This window comes from Notamacropus eugenii, chromosome 2 (assembly GCF_028372415.1).
Source record: "Notamacropus eugenii isolate mMacEug1 chromosome 2, mMacEug1.pri_v2, whole genome shotgun sequence".
Taxonomy (NCBI): Eukaryota; Metazoa; Chordata; class Mammalia; order Diprotodontia; family Macropodidae; genus Notamacropus; species Notamacropus eugenii.
The window spans coordinates 354,846,146-354,863,808 of record NC_092873.1 but is presented as its reverse complement, the minus strand read 5'-3'; the positions used below and the strand labels follow the sequence as shown (position 1 = coordinate 354,863,808).

The following is a 17,663-nucleotide window of genomic DNA, read 5'->3' as shown; positions in this document are numbered from 1 at the left end:
TGTTTTGTCATGTTAGCCAATTGATAGGTGTGATGTGGTACCTCAGAGTTTTTTGTTTTGCATCTCTGTAATCAATAATGATTGAGAACATTTTTTTTCATATAACTGCAGATAGCTTTAATTTCTTCATCTGAAAACTGCCTGTTACATCCTTTGACCATTAATCAATTGGGGAAGTGCTTTTTCATTTTAAAGAGTCATTAATATATGTTTTCCCATTTTAAAGAATCATTTTTCTTTTTGTTGAAGAGCAAGCAGATATGTCTCTTGTTTAGGAAATGGTTTCTGTATATTGAGGAAAGGTGCAGGTATAGTTTCGGTGAAGAGAGAAAACCTGATGCCAAGTTTGTTGCAACAATCCCTTTTGCAGTTTCAGCCCTTGGTATGACCTGTCTTAAGATAAAAATTGAAAGCTAAAAGAAAATTCATAATTACCATTCTTGACTTTCTTGAAAAGCTTCAGTCATTTAAAAAAAATACCTCTGGACAAAATCACCTCTGAACAAAATCATGAATCTAGACTAAGAGCTTTTGTGCTAAAGATTTTTAAAAATTATCTCCCAGATCCTTTCCCCCCTCATCTCATTTTTCCATTTCTTAGTGGTCCAACAGAAATAGTTTCTCTCAGACAGCCTACCTGATTTGTGAAATGATATATGCTTATCTAATGAATAGTTGAAAATGAGCTTTGAGAAAACTTTGGAGCCATGATTTTGTCTTTTTCACACTATAATGGAATAGAGAATGCTTTAACTTTAAATTCATTCTACAGCTTTCCCCACTGATTTTAAACATTTTTTTCCCTCTTTTATCATTATCTAACCCCTGTGTATACATTAGCATATAAAAGCGTGCACTTAATTTAGTCAGTCTCCATTAACCACCCTAAAGAGAACACTTGGAATAGGCACTGCCAATGTGGAAGGGAACACAAAATGAATTGTAGATAATATTGGATCTCTCCACCCCCTTCCCCATCCCACCTCCCCATATATTTTTTATTTTATTAAATATTTCTCAGTTACATGTAAAAAAATTTAAAATTAATTTTTTAAAATGTTGAGTTCCAAATTCTCTCTCCCTCCTTGAGAAGGCAAGCGATTGGATATCTATTATATATGTCATGGAGTTGCATAAAGTGTCAGATTTATGAGATGTCCCTATAAACAGTAGAAAGCGACATTTCCTCTAGTACAGAGTAGCTTGTTGATTATGTAAATGTCAGTAGAATGCTGAGTTTAGGAATGCACAGATGAATGATCTCATGTTATATTTAGGGAAGGCTTTGTAGAGTCTAGTATGTTTGAGATTTGGTTCACACATTGGCTAGATCTTTTCCAATGAGTAGAAGAAAAGGTAAAATTAATTGAAGACTTTCATATTCTTTTAGACATGTTGAAACTCTAGCTGCCTCCAAAAAGGGTGGTTTATTTGCTTTTTTTTTGTTTTCATAGGGCCGAGTAGTAGAGAATATTTCTAAAAGGTGTGGTGGTTTCTTACGAAAGTTAAGTCTACGTGGTTGTCTTGGAGTAGGAGACAATGCATTAAGGTAATGTCATGGTTTATTTTAGATGCCAAATGCCCATCTTCACTAAGAAAAAAGATTCTTTGTACAGAAAATGTTGATTTATTTTTTCAGTTTTGGAAGTGTCCTAATTCAGATAAAATGTTTTATCCATGAAATTTGTCCAACGAAGAAACTCTGTAGTCTGTGGAAGAAAACAATAACTAAAGCCAACGGGACCAGAAATTGCCTTATTAGGACTGAGCTTTCTGATGACCTAGATCATTCTGAACCTCTTTTTTACTCAGGGACATAGGGATACCATAGAGATCAGAGTTTGAGAAGTGATTAATGAAAAAGTTTTAGTAAATTTATAAAACCTTATGGTGCCAAAAGACAGTATAGATAAAGTATCTTCTTCAGAATGTCTAGAATTCCACTATTTCTTCTGAAAGCCTTTCTTCTCTATTCTCATAAAGGACCTTTGCACAGAACTGTAGGAATATCGAAGTACTGAATCTCAATGGATGTACAAAGACTACAGATGCGTAAGTACCTTATAATTTAGGACTACAGTAAAATTTCTCGTCCCTTCCTTTCTACCCTTTTCTGGTGTGTCAAGAAGTTAGTAAATCATGTAGCAGGCTAGAGGAATGCTTCCTCATCTTGCCCAGAAAAGACAGTACTTTCCTCTTTGATTCTGATGAGAACAATGTCAACTTTAGTGGGCAGTATTTAATTGGGTTGTTTGAGCTTTAGGTTCCAAAACCATATTTAATTTAAATAAATAGCATTTTTATTGTGGTTTATTTGAATCCTTAGTCTTGGAAGTTTGAAAATTTGAATTCTTCAAAGGAATGACCTAATAGAAAACATGGCAGATAATTAGTATAAAACTGTGAGAATATAAAATACAAGAATTGCTTGCACTGTTGACCGCCATTTGAATGCCTGGGTTTTTCTGTCTCCTGACTGTGTCCCCCGCCCTGCTCGGAAACAGTCAGTGGTTCCTTTTGTCTCCAGGATAAAGTACTAGCATTTAAAGTTTTCTGTGGTCTGACTTCATATTACCTTTGTAGCCTCATTTCATAAAATTAATCCCCTTCTTGCATTGTGTTTCAGCCAAATTGGACAGTTACCTGTTCTTTTAACTTGATGTGTGCCATCTCACACTTTTTTCATTCCATCCCTTTGCCAAATATACATTCTCCTTATTTCTACTTTTCAGGACCTATATTTCTCTTTAAGGCTCAGTTCAGACATCACCTCCTGTACAGCCTTTTCCAGCTGAAAGTATTCTGTCTCTCTTTAGATTTTCCTATAACATTTTGTCCAGTTTTCTTCCTTTGCCCTCATCACTCTCTACTTTTTATTATACTTATCAATATATGTGTTGTGTCCCTTCTGGCAGAATGTAAACTCCTAAGGAGTAGTGTCTGTCAGTTAAAAAAAAAAAATCTTTTGTATCCCCAATGCTTAGCAGAGTGCCTTGTACTTCTATCTTTGTGAGTTTATTGATGGGTTTCACCACAAGAAATTTATAACCTAAAAGAGGCAATAAAGAATATATAACTAAAAGGAATCCCTTAATTCTTTATGCAAATGTAACAAAATTTTAATATCATATGCAATATTAATGTTTTGTTGTTTTGATGCAGAACGAGGTCATTGAAGTAGTATGAGGATCAGAAGGAATTAATGGCCTCTTTTTTCCACTTAGGGAATACTAGTGGAGGAAAAGGGAATTTTAGAAAGTAATTAAATGAAAACAATGGGAAGATATTCCATTCACAGTCTGTACTTATTCTGTGCCATTCTGGAAGTTCATGACATGACTTATTAATATTACAAGGTGACCAAAAGACTTACAGTTATTAGGTGAATCTCTTTGAAATCTTTTAATGTAAGAGGCTCTTGACTTTCCCCTACAGTGAATAATTTGTACCAATGGTACGTATTTAATTTAGAAAAAAAGCATTTTTATTGTCTCCCATAAATCTTTAGAATTTGAGAATTTTGAGTTTTTCAAAGAAATAGCATAATAGAAAATCAACCAGTAATTATAATGTACCCCTGTATGACCCCATTCTTTGTCCATTCTCTATTTCCCATGCAAATGACTCATTCCTATAATGATATTTCTCCCTGCTGATAGCTGTTGACTTTAGTAATATCTCTTTGTTATTAAAGGATTGTATTGAGTAGGAATTTGAGAAGAAAGAAGGGATGAATCTTTCTTCATTTTTGGCCCTATTCTAGCAGATGGTATATACATTCCTAATTCTCATTTTCCTAAAGAACAAACTGTTTAGAATAAGTATGATCATACTGCCGACATCTTAACATTTCCACTCATGAACCAAGTACTGTCTTCCCCCTCATGCATATCTTTACGTTTCTTATAAGTGAATGTCACCTTCTCAGTTCTCATCTGTAAAAAATTCATATAACTACCAATGCTATGGCTATTTGGGGAATGGAAATTGAAGCTTCTACTACCTATGTTGTATGATTAAATAAGGGTGGGTTGTTCTATAATGTGGATGTATGTATCTGTATCTGTCTTGTTTCATTGGTGTCTAAAAATATAGATAATTTTTTTTTATCCTCTTTCAGCACATGTACTAGCCTTAGCAAGTTCTGTTCCAAACTCAGGCACCTTGACTTGGCTTCCTGTACATCGATAACCAACATGTCTCTAAAAGCACTGAGGTAGGGATTGGATATATTACAGTGTTAACCATATGTACACTAGTTAAAATTAGATCTCTCATCCTATCACAGTCTGAAGTCTTAGTGGTACCCCAAGTAAGGTGACAAAACATGACTCGGACCTTTCATCAGAAGCAAACATAATACATGGATACCATTTTATGATTTTTTTTTTCCAGAGGAAGGGAAGAAAGATGAAGCATTGATAGTTGGAACGTTGTGTACTAAGGTGTGATGTATCAAAGAGAGGAGGGCTAATGTTAATTCTCTTGGGTGATTTATCATCTAAACAAGCATTAGTGATAGCTTATACTGTTAACATTTATACTTACTGAGATCTAGGTTACCAATATCCAATCAGTTCACAAATCTCAAGTTCACAACATCTTTCCAGTTTACTCACCCTAGTTCAGGTCTTCATTATCTCTCTCCTGAGCTATTTCATAGGTCCCTAACAGGTTTCCTCACATATAGTCTCTTCCCTTTCTAATTCATCCGTTTTGCAGCTGCCAAATGGACAGATTTCCTAATATTTAGGAACTCCTGCACAAGAAGCTTTAGTAGCTTCTCTCAGTATCTAGAATAAAATATAATGCCTTAGTTTGGTATTTAATTAAAAGGCCTTTAAAATTTGGAGTCAGCTCATCTTTCCAGGCTGATTATGCATTACTCCCTTTCATCTTTCTGTGTTTCGGCCCAAAATGTCCTATTTTCTGGTTCCTATGTGTAACATTTTGTCTCTTGCCTCCTGACCATTGCAAAGGTCTCTCTCCTCACATTCACCCTCATAGAGTTTTTTTTTTAAATTAAGTTAGAGCAGACATTTCCAGTATTGAGTCAAAGAGATGCCAGCTATCTTCTGTAATCCAAATATCAGCTGAAAATTTTGGTTTGTGATAAGTTAACAGCCTGAAGGGCTAGATTGCTGATTATGAGAAAAAAAGTAAGGAAAATGTTATGAGAAAAAGATGAAATAAGAATATGAGGTGCAGTGAGGTCTTGGATTTACGAAAATTTGGAAAAAGGATAACTTAATATAAGAACATTAAATAAAATAGGTCCAGAATTTATTTTGCCCAAAAAAATACCTTTGTGCCTAGGTTCAGTTATTGTTCAGTGGTTTTTCAGTCTTCTCCAACTCTTTGTGACCCCATTTGGTATTTTCGTGGCAAAGATAACGGAGTGGTTTGCCGTCTCCTTATCTAGATCATTTTACAGGTGAGGAAACTGAGACAAATATGGTTCAATGATTTGGCCAGGGTGACACAGCTTGTAACAGTCTGAAGCCAAATTTGAATTTAGGAAGATACCTAGGTTTTTAGAAGATAAAATATGATTACAGGTTACAAATTTATAAGCTGTTTAGGTTGATACATTTTGTATTTCATCATCATTTAAAATTTTATTACTACCATAGTAAATAGTATAGTAGAACTGAGGAGATAGGTTCTAATCTCACCTGTCTCTTGTTAACTGTGTGACCTGAAGCAAAACACTTAAACTTCCTGTATCTATCATGAAGAGTTATTCTACCTACTTCACAGAGTGATTGTGTGCAACAATTGAAATAGATCAGAAAATACTTAACAAGTATGAAATATTCTTCAACCAGTAAGGCCAGTGAAAAATATTAAGGATTTAATTTTATCAGTGTGATTACTCCCTCTAGTAATAAAAATATTAACATGACTTCAGGTATGCCTCACTAACTTTGAAAGACTTATTTCTTCTTTTGGCATGGAACCTTGTATATTCTACTGTCTGGTTAAGTAAATGTATGTTTATGTGAGTAAGAGATTAACCATTTCTTCTATTGATTGATAATCCCATAAAATGGACTTTGGGACCCTAATTCTTGGAGTAAGTGCTTAGTTTTAATGATTTTTTTCTGGTTTTGGGTTTTCTCACCCTTTTAAGTGAGGGATGTCCACTGCTGGAACAACTGAACATTTCATGGTGTGACCAGGTGACCAAGGATGGTATCCAGGCTTTAGTGAGAGGCTGTGGAGGACTCAAAGCCTTATTTCTTAAAGGCTGCACACAGGTAATACTTGACATACTACTCTTAAAATATGAGATCAAGACAATGGAATTAGAAGGCTTAAGAAAGGATATTTTTTTTTCCTGCTCCTTGCTTATCAAAGATATATTCTCTAAGCCTTAACTTGTTTTATTTGGGAAAAAATAAGGAAGTTTAACATCTGGCAAGTGATAAACATATATAATAGTAGAATTGCTTGTCTTTGAAAGGTCATCTTGAATTGGTGCCATAGGAAAAACAGAACTTTACTCTGTAATCTTACCATGTGGAGAAAAAAATCTGCTCACATTGTCACTGTTTTGTTTGAGACTGTTGAGTTGGTATTTATAAGCAGCCTTGGCATTTCTAACCAAATGTTTAGCTGCCAAGAAATCTTAAATTCTTATATGTGCCAGATTCTTTAATTCCTTTATACTATCTATCATTTTGGTGCCTATTTTTTCTCTTTATTACCCCGTTGGTCAAACGTGGCAAAAGACAAACATCTTGTTTAAAAAAGATGAAGTTCATCTCTGTTTGTTATAGTAGAGAAGGTAACTTTGCTTGAGAAAAAAGAATGGATTTGGAATAATGACTCCTCTGTGGTTGTAGGTTTTAGATCGCAATTTGTCTCAGACCTCAGAATTTGTCTCATACCTGTAGTCAGTAGTAAAATTATCTAGACTAGAGGGTATCTCCTACCATTCTTTTGCCAGGATGCGTTAGGCCCTGATGTTAGAAACAGTATGTCAGGGCTTGATTACCACAAAACAACAGCTTGAGCTTCTGGTTATTTATGGAGTCCTGAAAAATATTGATTGGAATACATTTTGTAATCAATTATATGCCATCTGTTCTTAGAACTGTAACATGGCAGTGATCATTCAGTGTGTGGGGAAAAAACAAAAATCCCACTATGGGTTCCTTTTTCAGCTTCTGCTTCCAGAAGTTTGGTTCTGGAGAGCTTTCTGGAGGATGTAGGAAATAGAGAAAACTGATTGGCTTCTGCATAGCCCAGAGAAATACAGAAGTACATCTAGTTTGTTAGAAGCCTCATTCATAGACAAAGTGCTGCTCATTTCTTCTTTCCTTTTGATGATGGTGGTAATGTGGATATAGATTGGTCAAAAATATATATATCGATAATACAAAACAAATGAAAAAAATTCTTTTAGCATTTTTGCTGTGTTCTGTGTTTCTTAGAGATATGTTTGGGGGATTTTAATGAGGAATGTGTCAGGTTCTTAATCTGTCTCCTCTGATATCTCAATAACTAGTCTTTTCTTTTTATTGTCTTTGTAGCTTGAGGATGAAGCTCTCAAATACATTGGCACACACTGTCCTGAACTGGTGACTTTAAACCTGCAGACCTGCTTGGTAAGTAGCCTTCTTTGTAACTTTGTTTCCTTGAGTTAGAGATGACCTTGTTACTGAGATTTTTCTAATGTGTGCCTTCTAGCCTTCAAGACCCTTTTGGTCATCTAACTGATCAGAAGGTGTTAACGTTGTTTAATGGAAAAAGCACTGGTCTTAAAGAGTACAAGGCCTAGTCTAGTACTTTATTAGTTGACCAAATCACTTTACGTTTATAAGCCTTGCTTTTTTCACATGGACACAGAGGGATAGATAATATATGGCTTTCTCATCCTTGGCAGTTTTTGAAATACAGAGAAAATTGTACATCCTTGCAATTAGTTTTCTAATTTTGAGTTACGTTAATACCTCTTGTTAAAAATTTTTTCCTTCCAGTATATCATTCTCCTTGAGTCTTCCTGGGTCCCATAAGGAGAGGGGGAAATAAATTGAACCAAACTAACCACCCTTTCTGACAGTTTTGGAAATATTCATTAGACATTGCACCGTCGCTCTCACTTTAAGTTGGGGGCAGGGAGGGTTTCAGGATCAGCTCTCAGAAGTCAGCCATTACTTTTCAAACTCACATAGCAGAAATTCCATTTGGCCTACTAAAGTGTTCACTTGTCCCACTAGCACATTTTCCTCCTTTACTAACCATCAGAATCTTATAATAAAGTTTTGTATTTTTGTACTACTTTTAAACATTCATGTGATTTTGCCATTTTTTCCCTCATACCAAATTATTTATATGAGGTAGGTAGAGCAGAGATTCCTTTTACAAGAGAGTAAATTGAGGCAAAATAGTTTTTCATGCAACCCCAAGTAAATGAAACTGGAAAGAACAGATATTATGTTAAATTATTTTAGGCTCATTGCCTATTTTCCATTGTACTTGATCTGAATTCTTTTAGACCCTGTGTGTATGGTTTAATGTTTATTTTTATGGTTTTTCTCTACATTGACTAATATCTAAGATTTTGCTTTTTATCTTAGCAAATCACAGATGATGGTCTCATTACAATATGCAGAGGCTGCCACAAATTGCAGTCTCTCTGTGCTTCTGGCTGCTCCAATATTACAGATGCAATCCTGAATGCCCTGGGTCAAAACTGCCCACGGCTTAGGTGAGTATCCCACAACAAGAAACCATATTCACCCATATTTTTTTATTTTGGCATCCCAAGTTCTAAGTTAAACATTTTGAGACAGGATTCCTTTTCCATAACTAGCCACCTATATTTTACCTTATTTGTAACTTGTAACCAGTTAGAAGAGAATTATCTTCATATCTTCTTTTTCAGTTTGTCTTCATCAATAAAAATCATCTTCTTATTCCTTTCTACAAGAAAGAAGTCAGGGCACAAAATTCTTTGATGGCTTAATAAAAGCCTTGCAATAATCAGTCCACTGCATTCTAATTTTCCTTCCTTTCATATTACTTCTCCTCTCCCCACCCCCACTTCCCATCTACTTGGAAGTATATATAATAGTCAGGTGTACCACTTCAGGTCAGACAATATTGTTTTTCAAGTTGCTTATTTTCCTCTTAAATTAAAAACTACTTTGTTAAGCACACTAAAGCAATTTTCTAGCAGAGCTCAAAAATGTAGATTTGAAACAGTTCATTGATCAGCCCTTTTTATGACAAGTCTTATTTAATAGATATAGGGGAAGAAAAATAGCTAGCTTCTGTTAGTATACAGCAGTACTATTAACTGATAGGGCTTTGCAAAAATGGAATCTTCATGAATTTTTCTTTAAAAAAAAAAAACAACTTATCCAAGAGTTGTTTACAGTGGCCTAAAACCTCAGGTTTCTTGCTTAGAATTAGTAGAAATAGAAATGTGGAAACTATTTCATCTGTTGTGATTATATCCTCAGTGAGGTTCCTGCTTTCCATTTAGTGGCATTAATGGCTTAATAAAGGTTTTTGTTGGTTGATACGCACTTCTGAAAGAAGAACAATCAGCTAAGTGTTGAGGAACCTGATTGATGTTATCACACATTGGCTTTTCTTAATTAAAAAAAAATTTGAACTTTAGGTGCTAGTCTGACATTTCATTTTTAAAACCATTTTCATATAACCTGACAACTTAATTGGCATAATAAAGGAGTCCAATATATAGGCAGTTGTGAAAAATTTTGTTTTCTTCCTATATGTTGATGTTACAATATCAGAGACACTTTTCATTTCTGATTTATCTTCACTGGCAATAACTTTTTTGTATTTGATCTTTAACCTTCTTAGCCTATTTAAACAAATAAAGACATAGGCTACTGTGGTAGCTATCTCAGGCAGGCCTGTCTATAATATTGCCTAAAGAGTGAGAGCTCCTTTTTCACTACTTTAGGATTTTAAGACTCAGGGGTGGCTGTCTGCTTAAATTTCTTGGGGGAGGGAGTACAGTAGGAGTGCGGATAATAAAGTCAATTAGCAGTTTACCATTGGGCTACTCTCTTCTCCCTAATGAGATCTGTGTTTGACAAAATTTGCTTGCCTGCTTTTGGCAGAATTTTAGGCTTCAAAATCTGTTGCTATTGGGGAATGGAAAGTGGCTCTGTAATTCAAACAAGTAGCTTTTAGTGGATATGTCTTAGTGAAGAAGCAGTCTAACATAGCAGGAAGGGTATTGACTTTGGTGCCAGAGATGACCATAGGTTCAAATCTCGACTGTTTTCCAGGAGCAAGCTATTCTCTGGGGATGCGTGTTGTGCCTTCAGTAGGTTACTCAACCTGTATCTGAGGGTTAGGGTTACTAAGAAGTTACAATGAAGTATTCTTTGTTTCTTTCATTGTATCACATGAAGTAGGGAATTTGTTACAGGACCTTTTTATGATGATCCTATGAAAATAGATGGAGTGATCGATATGTAGAAAAGCTTGATTATGAATATCATTCTATGTTAAATCACTCTTAAGGTGTAGGAGGTTGTTTTCCTCCCAGATGGATTATAGGGAGTTTTATAAGCCATAGCTTTCAGTAGTTAAATACCTTAATTTTCCCTCTTTTCTCTTTTTTTGTTTTTTCCTTTTTGGACAGAATATTAGAAGTGGCAAGGTGTTCTCAGCTAACAGATGTAGGCTTCACTACTCTGGCTAGGGTGAGTATTGTCATTGGAATCTGTTTAAAGATTTGCATATTAATTTTAGAGGGAGTGGAAGAATCCTACCTGTTTCTGGCACAGGTGAGGTACAGTTACATAACTTCCTGTTTCAGTTCACTTGTCTCACTACTCCACAAATTCAGAAATTTAGTGTGTGACCCTGAAGAGCTTTCCTGTGATCTTACTCAGCAAACGTATTCCCCATAGTTTCATAAGTTTGACTGTATTTACTGGGGCCTTTCTGTATTTTCTAAGCAAAACATCTCATTATGGTGTGGAAGTGAAACTAGGTTCATGAGCTTTCCCCATGGAAGATTTCCAGCCCTCACAGCTCCTCCCTATTGTCTGAGGTTCAGTCTATGTTCAGAAAGACTGATCACCAGGAGATTTGTCACCAAGGGATGAATCCTTTTAAGACATAGCAATTTATGAAGACCTATTTACTGAGGCAGTTAAAAAAAAGTTTTGAGTATATACTCTCCGTATGTGAATATTTATTTATAAGTTATTAATGTGTACTACTATGTAAAGATAAAATATTTTCAAAATAATATTAATGGCATAAACTTTTTTGCTCTTAACAAAATATTAATGATATTTCTTCTAAGCTCTTGAAACGTTGTATTCTTTTATTTTCAACAAGTGGGTTCAAAACCCACTGAAACATTTTATGTGGGTTGGAAAATTAGATCTATCTAAGTGTGAAGTTATGAGAGTTTTAATGGGGGCACACTTACATTGTAAGGATAATAAGGAGGTTTAGAACTTGGGAGACTAGAAGGATATGGTGTCCATTATAACCCATTCATGTCCTCTTAATCTGTGCAGTTCATTCTCTTCCATTGAAAATGAAAGTAGGGGTGGATAAGTTGTTCATACAAGCCATTGCCCCAGATCACAGAACCCTCCTTGGTGTACCTGCCACAGCCATGAAGTGATAAGAGAGCTGGGTGTGGCTATACTGGTGAGGGAGATAGGGGAGGTGTGATGTTTTTAGCCTTTGCAGTTGTTGGTATGGAGTGCTGCTGGTCATGGTTAGGTTATAGTTATTCTCAGGGGTTTGTTGCAAAGGGGAGAAGCAAGAGGCTTATACAGCTATGTGAGGCCAGTTGTGGGAGGCATGGAGTAGTGGGGATCATTGCTTACTGTTTATGAGTGTGATTATTGGAAACAAACCCCATGATTAGCTCTTGGGGAGAGGTTAGGATTGGATCTATCTTTGAACCCTCTGATTGGTTACCCCTTTAGGTGTGCCACAACCCCACTTTGGAGATCACTGTACTAAAATAGAGAGGGGTTGCAATCTTCATAGGTGGAGGAAGTACTCACCCCATTGAAATCACAGATTATTGAAGTAAGAGAAATGGAAACCTAATTTGGTTGTCTCAGTGTTTGTAATGTAAGTTGAGTGCTAAAAGAAATATTAGATTTTAAAAGAGAAAGAATTTTTAGGTTTTCTGTTCTTTGCTGTCTTGGAATGCTTTATAAGTATGGCGATTCTTTAAAAGCAGAATGCCTTTGACTAGCATAATGGCATGTGGAAAAGGAGACGACTTTTAGGAATAGTATTGGAATGTGACTTAGGATATAGAATATCTAAAAAAATTAATGGAAACGCACTAAAAATAAGTCATTTATATCTACCTCCAAGGAAATAATTTTTACAAAATTCTTCATGCTTGAAAGAATTTCCTTATTAGCAGAATTTCCCATGTTCAACAGTTTATCCCATACGTGCTGTACTCTTTACCAGATTGCCCTCTTTGTCACCTCCACACTCTTTAATCTCTTTCTGTCTGCTGTTCCCCTGCTGCTCATATTTCTCCCATCCTTAAACAGTTCTCCATCCCTTTTCACTGTCTCCTCTCCCTTTCATGGCCAAACTCCTTGAGAAAGCCTTCTGTAATCAGTGTTTCTTCTTGCTTTCTTCTGACCTTCTTTCTCCAAACTTCCTGGTGATCTCTTAATTGCTAAATTTCATGGCCTTTTCTCCATCCTCATCCTTCTTGACCACACTGAAGCCTTTGATACTGTTCATCGCCCTCTCCTCCTGAATAATCTTTTCTGCCAAGTTTTGTGACACTTCTCTCCTGATCTCCTCCTTCCTGTGTCATTGCCCTTGTTTAGTTAGTCTCCTTTGTTGGATCTTTCTTCATTAATGCCCCCAAACTGTGGTTGTGTTCCCCAGGGCTCTGTCCTGATCCCTCTTTTCTCTTCCCTCTAACCCATTTTTTTAAACCTTTTAACAGTACAATAACTAACCTAACCATTTTCTAAGCAATTTTTTACCTTCTTTTAACAGTACAGTAACTAACAGTTTTCTAACCCACTTTAAAATTTTTTAAATCATCTATTTGGTTTGGTTTTTTGGGGGGAGAGGGCAATAACGGGGATTAAGTGACTTACCCAGGGTCACACAGCTAGCTAGTAAGTTTGAACTCAGGTCCTCCTGACTCCAGGGCTGTTGCTGTATCCACTGTGCCACCTAGCTGCACCTCTTCTTCCTCTGTTCTCTCTAGGTTAGTGATTTGATCAGCTCACTTGAGTTTTCATGTCTATGCAGGTAATTATCAGGTCAATCTATCTAGCTGTGTTTCTCTCTTGACCTCTTTGCATCAGTATCTATCTGTTGAATATCTCAGACTGGATGTCCAGTAGACATCTCAAACTTAGCATGTCTAAAACTGGATTCATTGTCTTTCTCTTAACATGTTTCCCTCTTCTGAACTGATTGTGACTGTTAAGTGCACCACCATTTCCCTAGTCTCCCAGATTCATAACCTCAGTGCTATCCTTGACTCACACTCACTTTACATATCCAGTTTTGCGAAGTCTTGTCATTTCTTTGTGTCTTCAGAATACCTTTCACCTGTCCTCTTCTGTCTACCCAGCTGCCACCCTTGTACAGACTCTCAGCATTTCTCATTTGGGTAATTACAGTGGCCTTAGTTGACTTCCTTGTCTTAAGTCTCTCTTCTCTCCCGTCCATCCACCACTCAGCTACCAAAAAATCTTCCTAATGCGTGGGTCTGATCACGTCACTCTTCTACTCAGTGAACTTTAGTGGCTTCATTTTTACCTCCAGAATCAAATATGAAATCTTCTGTCTTTTAAAGCTCTTCATAACCTGACCCCTTCTGCACTTGACTCCTCTCCACTTAGTCTGTATAACGCAGTGACACTCGACTTCTGGCTATTCCTCCCACTCAACAACATGCCATCTTCCAACTTTATGCCTTTTCACTGGTTGCCTGTGGATCATGTTTTTGTTTTTGTATTTCAGCGCTTAGCACCTTGGTTGGTACATAGTAAGCATTTAATAAATGCTTGCTGACTGACAAACTGACCTAGAACTGGTAAATTATTCAGTGCTGAGACATTTGAGGAATCCTGATTAGTGTCCTATAGTGAACCATAAGGATGGACATTAGAATGATATAATCTGTGAGATTCCCTCGGGTTCTGTAAGTTTTTTTAAATCCTCTTCATGTTCTGATACTCTGTTTACACTTTACAGAATTGCCATGAACTAGAAAAAATGGACCTAGAAGAATGTGTTCAGGTAAGATGAATACTTCGACCCATCATCCCGAAAGCTATAGTTTGCAGAAATTCTGTCATAAGCGTAAGAAATATCCAAAAGATATCTTTTCTTAAATGTTTAATCTTGTTTGAAGGTGACACTGAGGAAAGAAATCCTTATTGTATATTTTCTGACATTTCCAAGCTTCTGGGGAGCCCAAGTTCTAAATATTTGAGACTGTATTGAGTGCTGCTACTCCACAGGCAGGATTTTCTTATCTCTCTCATCCTCCATCGACACAAACAGTGACAGAAACACACTTAGTTCAAGAATTTCGTGGTCATTAATAGTTGGAGCAGAGGCAGCATGATCTAATGAATGGATTGAGGGCCAGTCTTAGAAGGATCTGGATTCAGATCCTGACTTAAGATACACTGGCTTTTTGACTTGAAACAAATCACTTAATCTTATAGAAAAGTTACACACTGTTGCTGATCAGAATCATTGGAGGGAATTCTCACATTGGGAATTCCCCACACTGATAAAATCACTGGTTTAACTTTGTAGGAAGACTGAGGAGGAAAAAAAGATGGGAATAGAAAGAGCAGTTAAAGTAAAAAGAAGAAAATGTATGACCTAGAGGGAGTCTAGTCACTTTTTTTAAGTGTTTTATTCAGCAAACTTTTGGGAAGCAGATGTAACTGTGATAGGAAAGTCATTGTGACAAGTGTGAAGGACAGGTGCCAGATATGAGCTGATAACATGAAAAGAGAGAAAAGATTAGTCTGGGGAAGTCAGAGAAGGCTTCATAGAGTAGGTAATATTTGAGTTAGACCTTGAACCAAAAGAATTGGAGACTGAGTTAGGAGATGATAATGAAGTCTATTTTGTGTGGAGAGAGGAGAAAAAGATAAGCTGAGAAGAGAGGTTGGAGCTATGTTGTGAAGTTTCTTGAGTACCAGAATCAAGAGTTTATACTTTATTCAATAATGCTGTATTAGGAAACCGCAGAAGGCCTTTGCTAGAGAAAAGAGTGATATGATCAGAATGGTACATCAGGAAGATACAATTTTTTAGAGAAGTAATTTGGGAAAAGGAACTATTTATGGACATTTTTGATTTTTGTTGTAAATTGACCTGTGTGGTAAAGGATTTCAGAGAATCATCTCATTTGGAGAAATTATTTAACATAGGTCTCTTCTAATTCTAAATTTGTAATATTTTAATCCATGTAGTTCCCCAGTAAACAATGACAGGTCCCATTTTGCTTCACCTTTCTCCACGACAGTACCTTAAAATGGATCAATTGCTAATATTGCTTCCTAGCCATTTGGAGAGAGTGGTAACTACGTGAACTATGGAACATTAAGTCCTGGTTTACTGTGTGTATCCTTTCTGTCAATATGCCAGATGACTCAAGACCCATGAATGTTCTCAAGTCACTTTTTTTGATCATAGAGCTACATTCACTCCTTAGGGCAGCCAGAAATGAATCCTCACAAGGCTCATTGTCCTGCTTGGAAAGAAACCTAAACTGTAGGACAAGCACTGCAAGCACCTCTCCTTCTGCTTCACCAGAGTTGGGGATTTGTCATTTGTCCTTCCCTGCCCTGGCTTTCTACCTCTTGATCAAGGGTTAATATTTAAAATAGTATTATCATTGCTGCCATGAACAGTATGATGCCCTAATATCCTCAGTCACTGTCAGCTCTGTCCTCTCTGGCTTCCTGTACCACATATGCCCTCTGCCAGTTGGACTCTTAATATTAGATGCATGACCCACTCCCCACGTCCATTGCCGAAATTAATTTGTATTTTCTATTTCATTTTGTATGTACATGTTCTTCCCCAATAGAATATAAGCTATTTGAAGGCAAGGGCCCTTTCTTTTTGTCTTTGTGTTGTTCATCTGTGTCCCCACAGAACATGCCCCCAGTGAAAGCTCAGTGCTTGGTGAATTAATTAAAAAAGTCCTAAGAAAGACTTTTTCATATGTTTCTTTCAGATAACAGATAGCACATTAATTCAGCTCTCTATACATTGTCCAAGACTTCAGGTGTTGGTGAGTTTAATCTGCGTAACTATTTATAATTTAGTTTCTTCTTCAGGACCAGTACCATGAATTCACTTTCATGAGAATGATGTATGTATGATTAGCTGTATTTTTGGAAAGGGTTTTTTTTCTCCAAATTGCCTACTTACAGAGTACCAGGGAAGGACCTAAGTGAAGGGGAAGATAAGGTAGGAGCTGGAAGAGTTAAACATTTCCTGAACCAACGCTTGGAAACACTGGCATGGAGAAGCTGAGATGCCCTCTGCGAATTACACTCCACTGTGAATGATGTTTAAATCTTCAGCAACTCGGGGGTGAGATGGCTCCAACATAGATTGCTTCTCACCTCCAGGCCAGATGTACCTGTAAGAAGGAACCGAGGAAGGCTTGCTGGAGAAGCGTTACTCACTGCAGTTTCCCAGGAGTACTGAAGGCAGCCTAGCCATCAGTGCTGTATTCAAGCTCATTTTTGATGTGTTTGCATTTCCCAAAGTGGGAAATCTCTAGGATTCTGAACTTCATGTGGATGTCCTTGAGTGATGAAAGGAACCAGGGATTCAAGAGAAATTGACGACTGGGGGTGGTGGTGGTTGAAAAAGGCCATGAAAGGAAGGAGCAAAGGGTTGCTTGTCATTGATGTAAGACGGTAAACAAATGCCCCAGAGGAGGCCTTAGGTGTAAAAATTGTTATCACTTGGTACCTGCTATATATGTGGTGCTGTATCAGGTACCCAAAATTTAGTACTAATTCTCAAGAAGTTCCTGAGCTTCAGAAACAGGGACAGACTGGCTTAATTTGTTCTAGAAAACAGAAGACCTTTTTTGGAATGCCTTTTCCTAATTCATGGACTGTTATCAGGTATCTTCACAATATATTCTCAATACCCTAAAAGAAGAGCTCTTTTTGAATTCCATATAGTGCTCATGAATTACTCCAGCTGTCTTCTTGTTCTTTTTGGCTCTAGAGTCTGTCTCATTGTGAGCTGATTACAGATGATGGAATCCGTCACCTGGGGAATGGAGCCTGTGCCCATGACCAGCTGGAGGTGATTGAGCTGGACAACTGTCCACTTATCACAGATGCTTCCCTGGAGCACCTGAAGAGTTGCCATAGTCTTGAGAGGATAGAACTATATGACTGTCAGCAAATCACACGGGCTGGAATCAAGAGACTCAGGGTAAGAGGCTGCTGTATCACCCTTGAAACTATTATGTCATTACTATGCTAAGTATTCTAGAGATTTGGATTCATATTTTAACATAGATCTGTTAGAGGGAGAGGACATGAAGAGAGTACATTCCTAGCAGACTTTCCAGTCAAGATTTCTCCTCTAAGACCATAAAAGTTTGGTGATTTTGTGAGACAGAAATAGTATGGAATTGTATTGAA

At 36.8% G+C, this 17,663-nt stretch overlaps 1 protein-coding gene across 1 annotated transcript in view; it reads left to right on the top strand.

Annotated features, from left to right (window-relative positions):
• FBXL20 (F-box and leucine rich repeat protein 20) overlaps positions 1-17,663 on the top strand; it is a 113,074-nt gene that overhangs the window by 86,814 nt on the left and 8,597 nt on the right. The window contains 10 exon segments of the mRNA XM_072646287.1: positions 1,455-1,549; positions 1,984-2,052; positions 4,121-4,216; positions 6,134-6,260; positions 7,539-7,613; positions 8,586-8,716; positions 10,634-10,694; positions 14,215-14,259; positions 16,226-16,282; positions 17,239-17,451. Of these exon segments, the coding sequence (XP_072502388.1) occupies positions 1,455-1,549; positions 1,984-2,052; positions 4,121-4,216; positions 6,134-6,260; positions 7,539-7,613; positions 8,586-8,716; positions 10,634-10,694; positions 14,215-14,259; positions 16,226-16,282; positions 17,239-17,451 (969 nt within the window).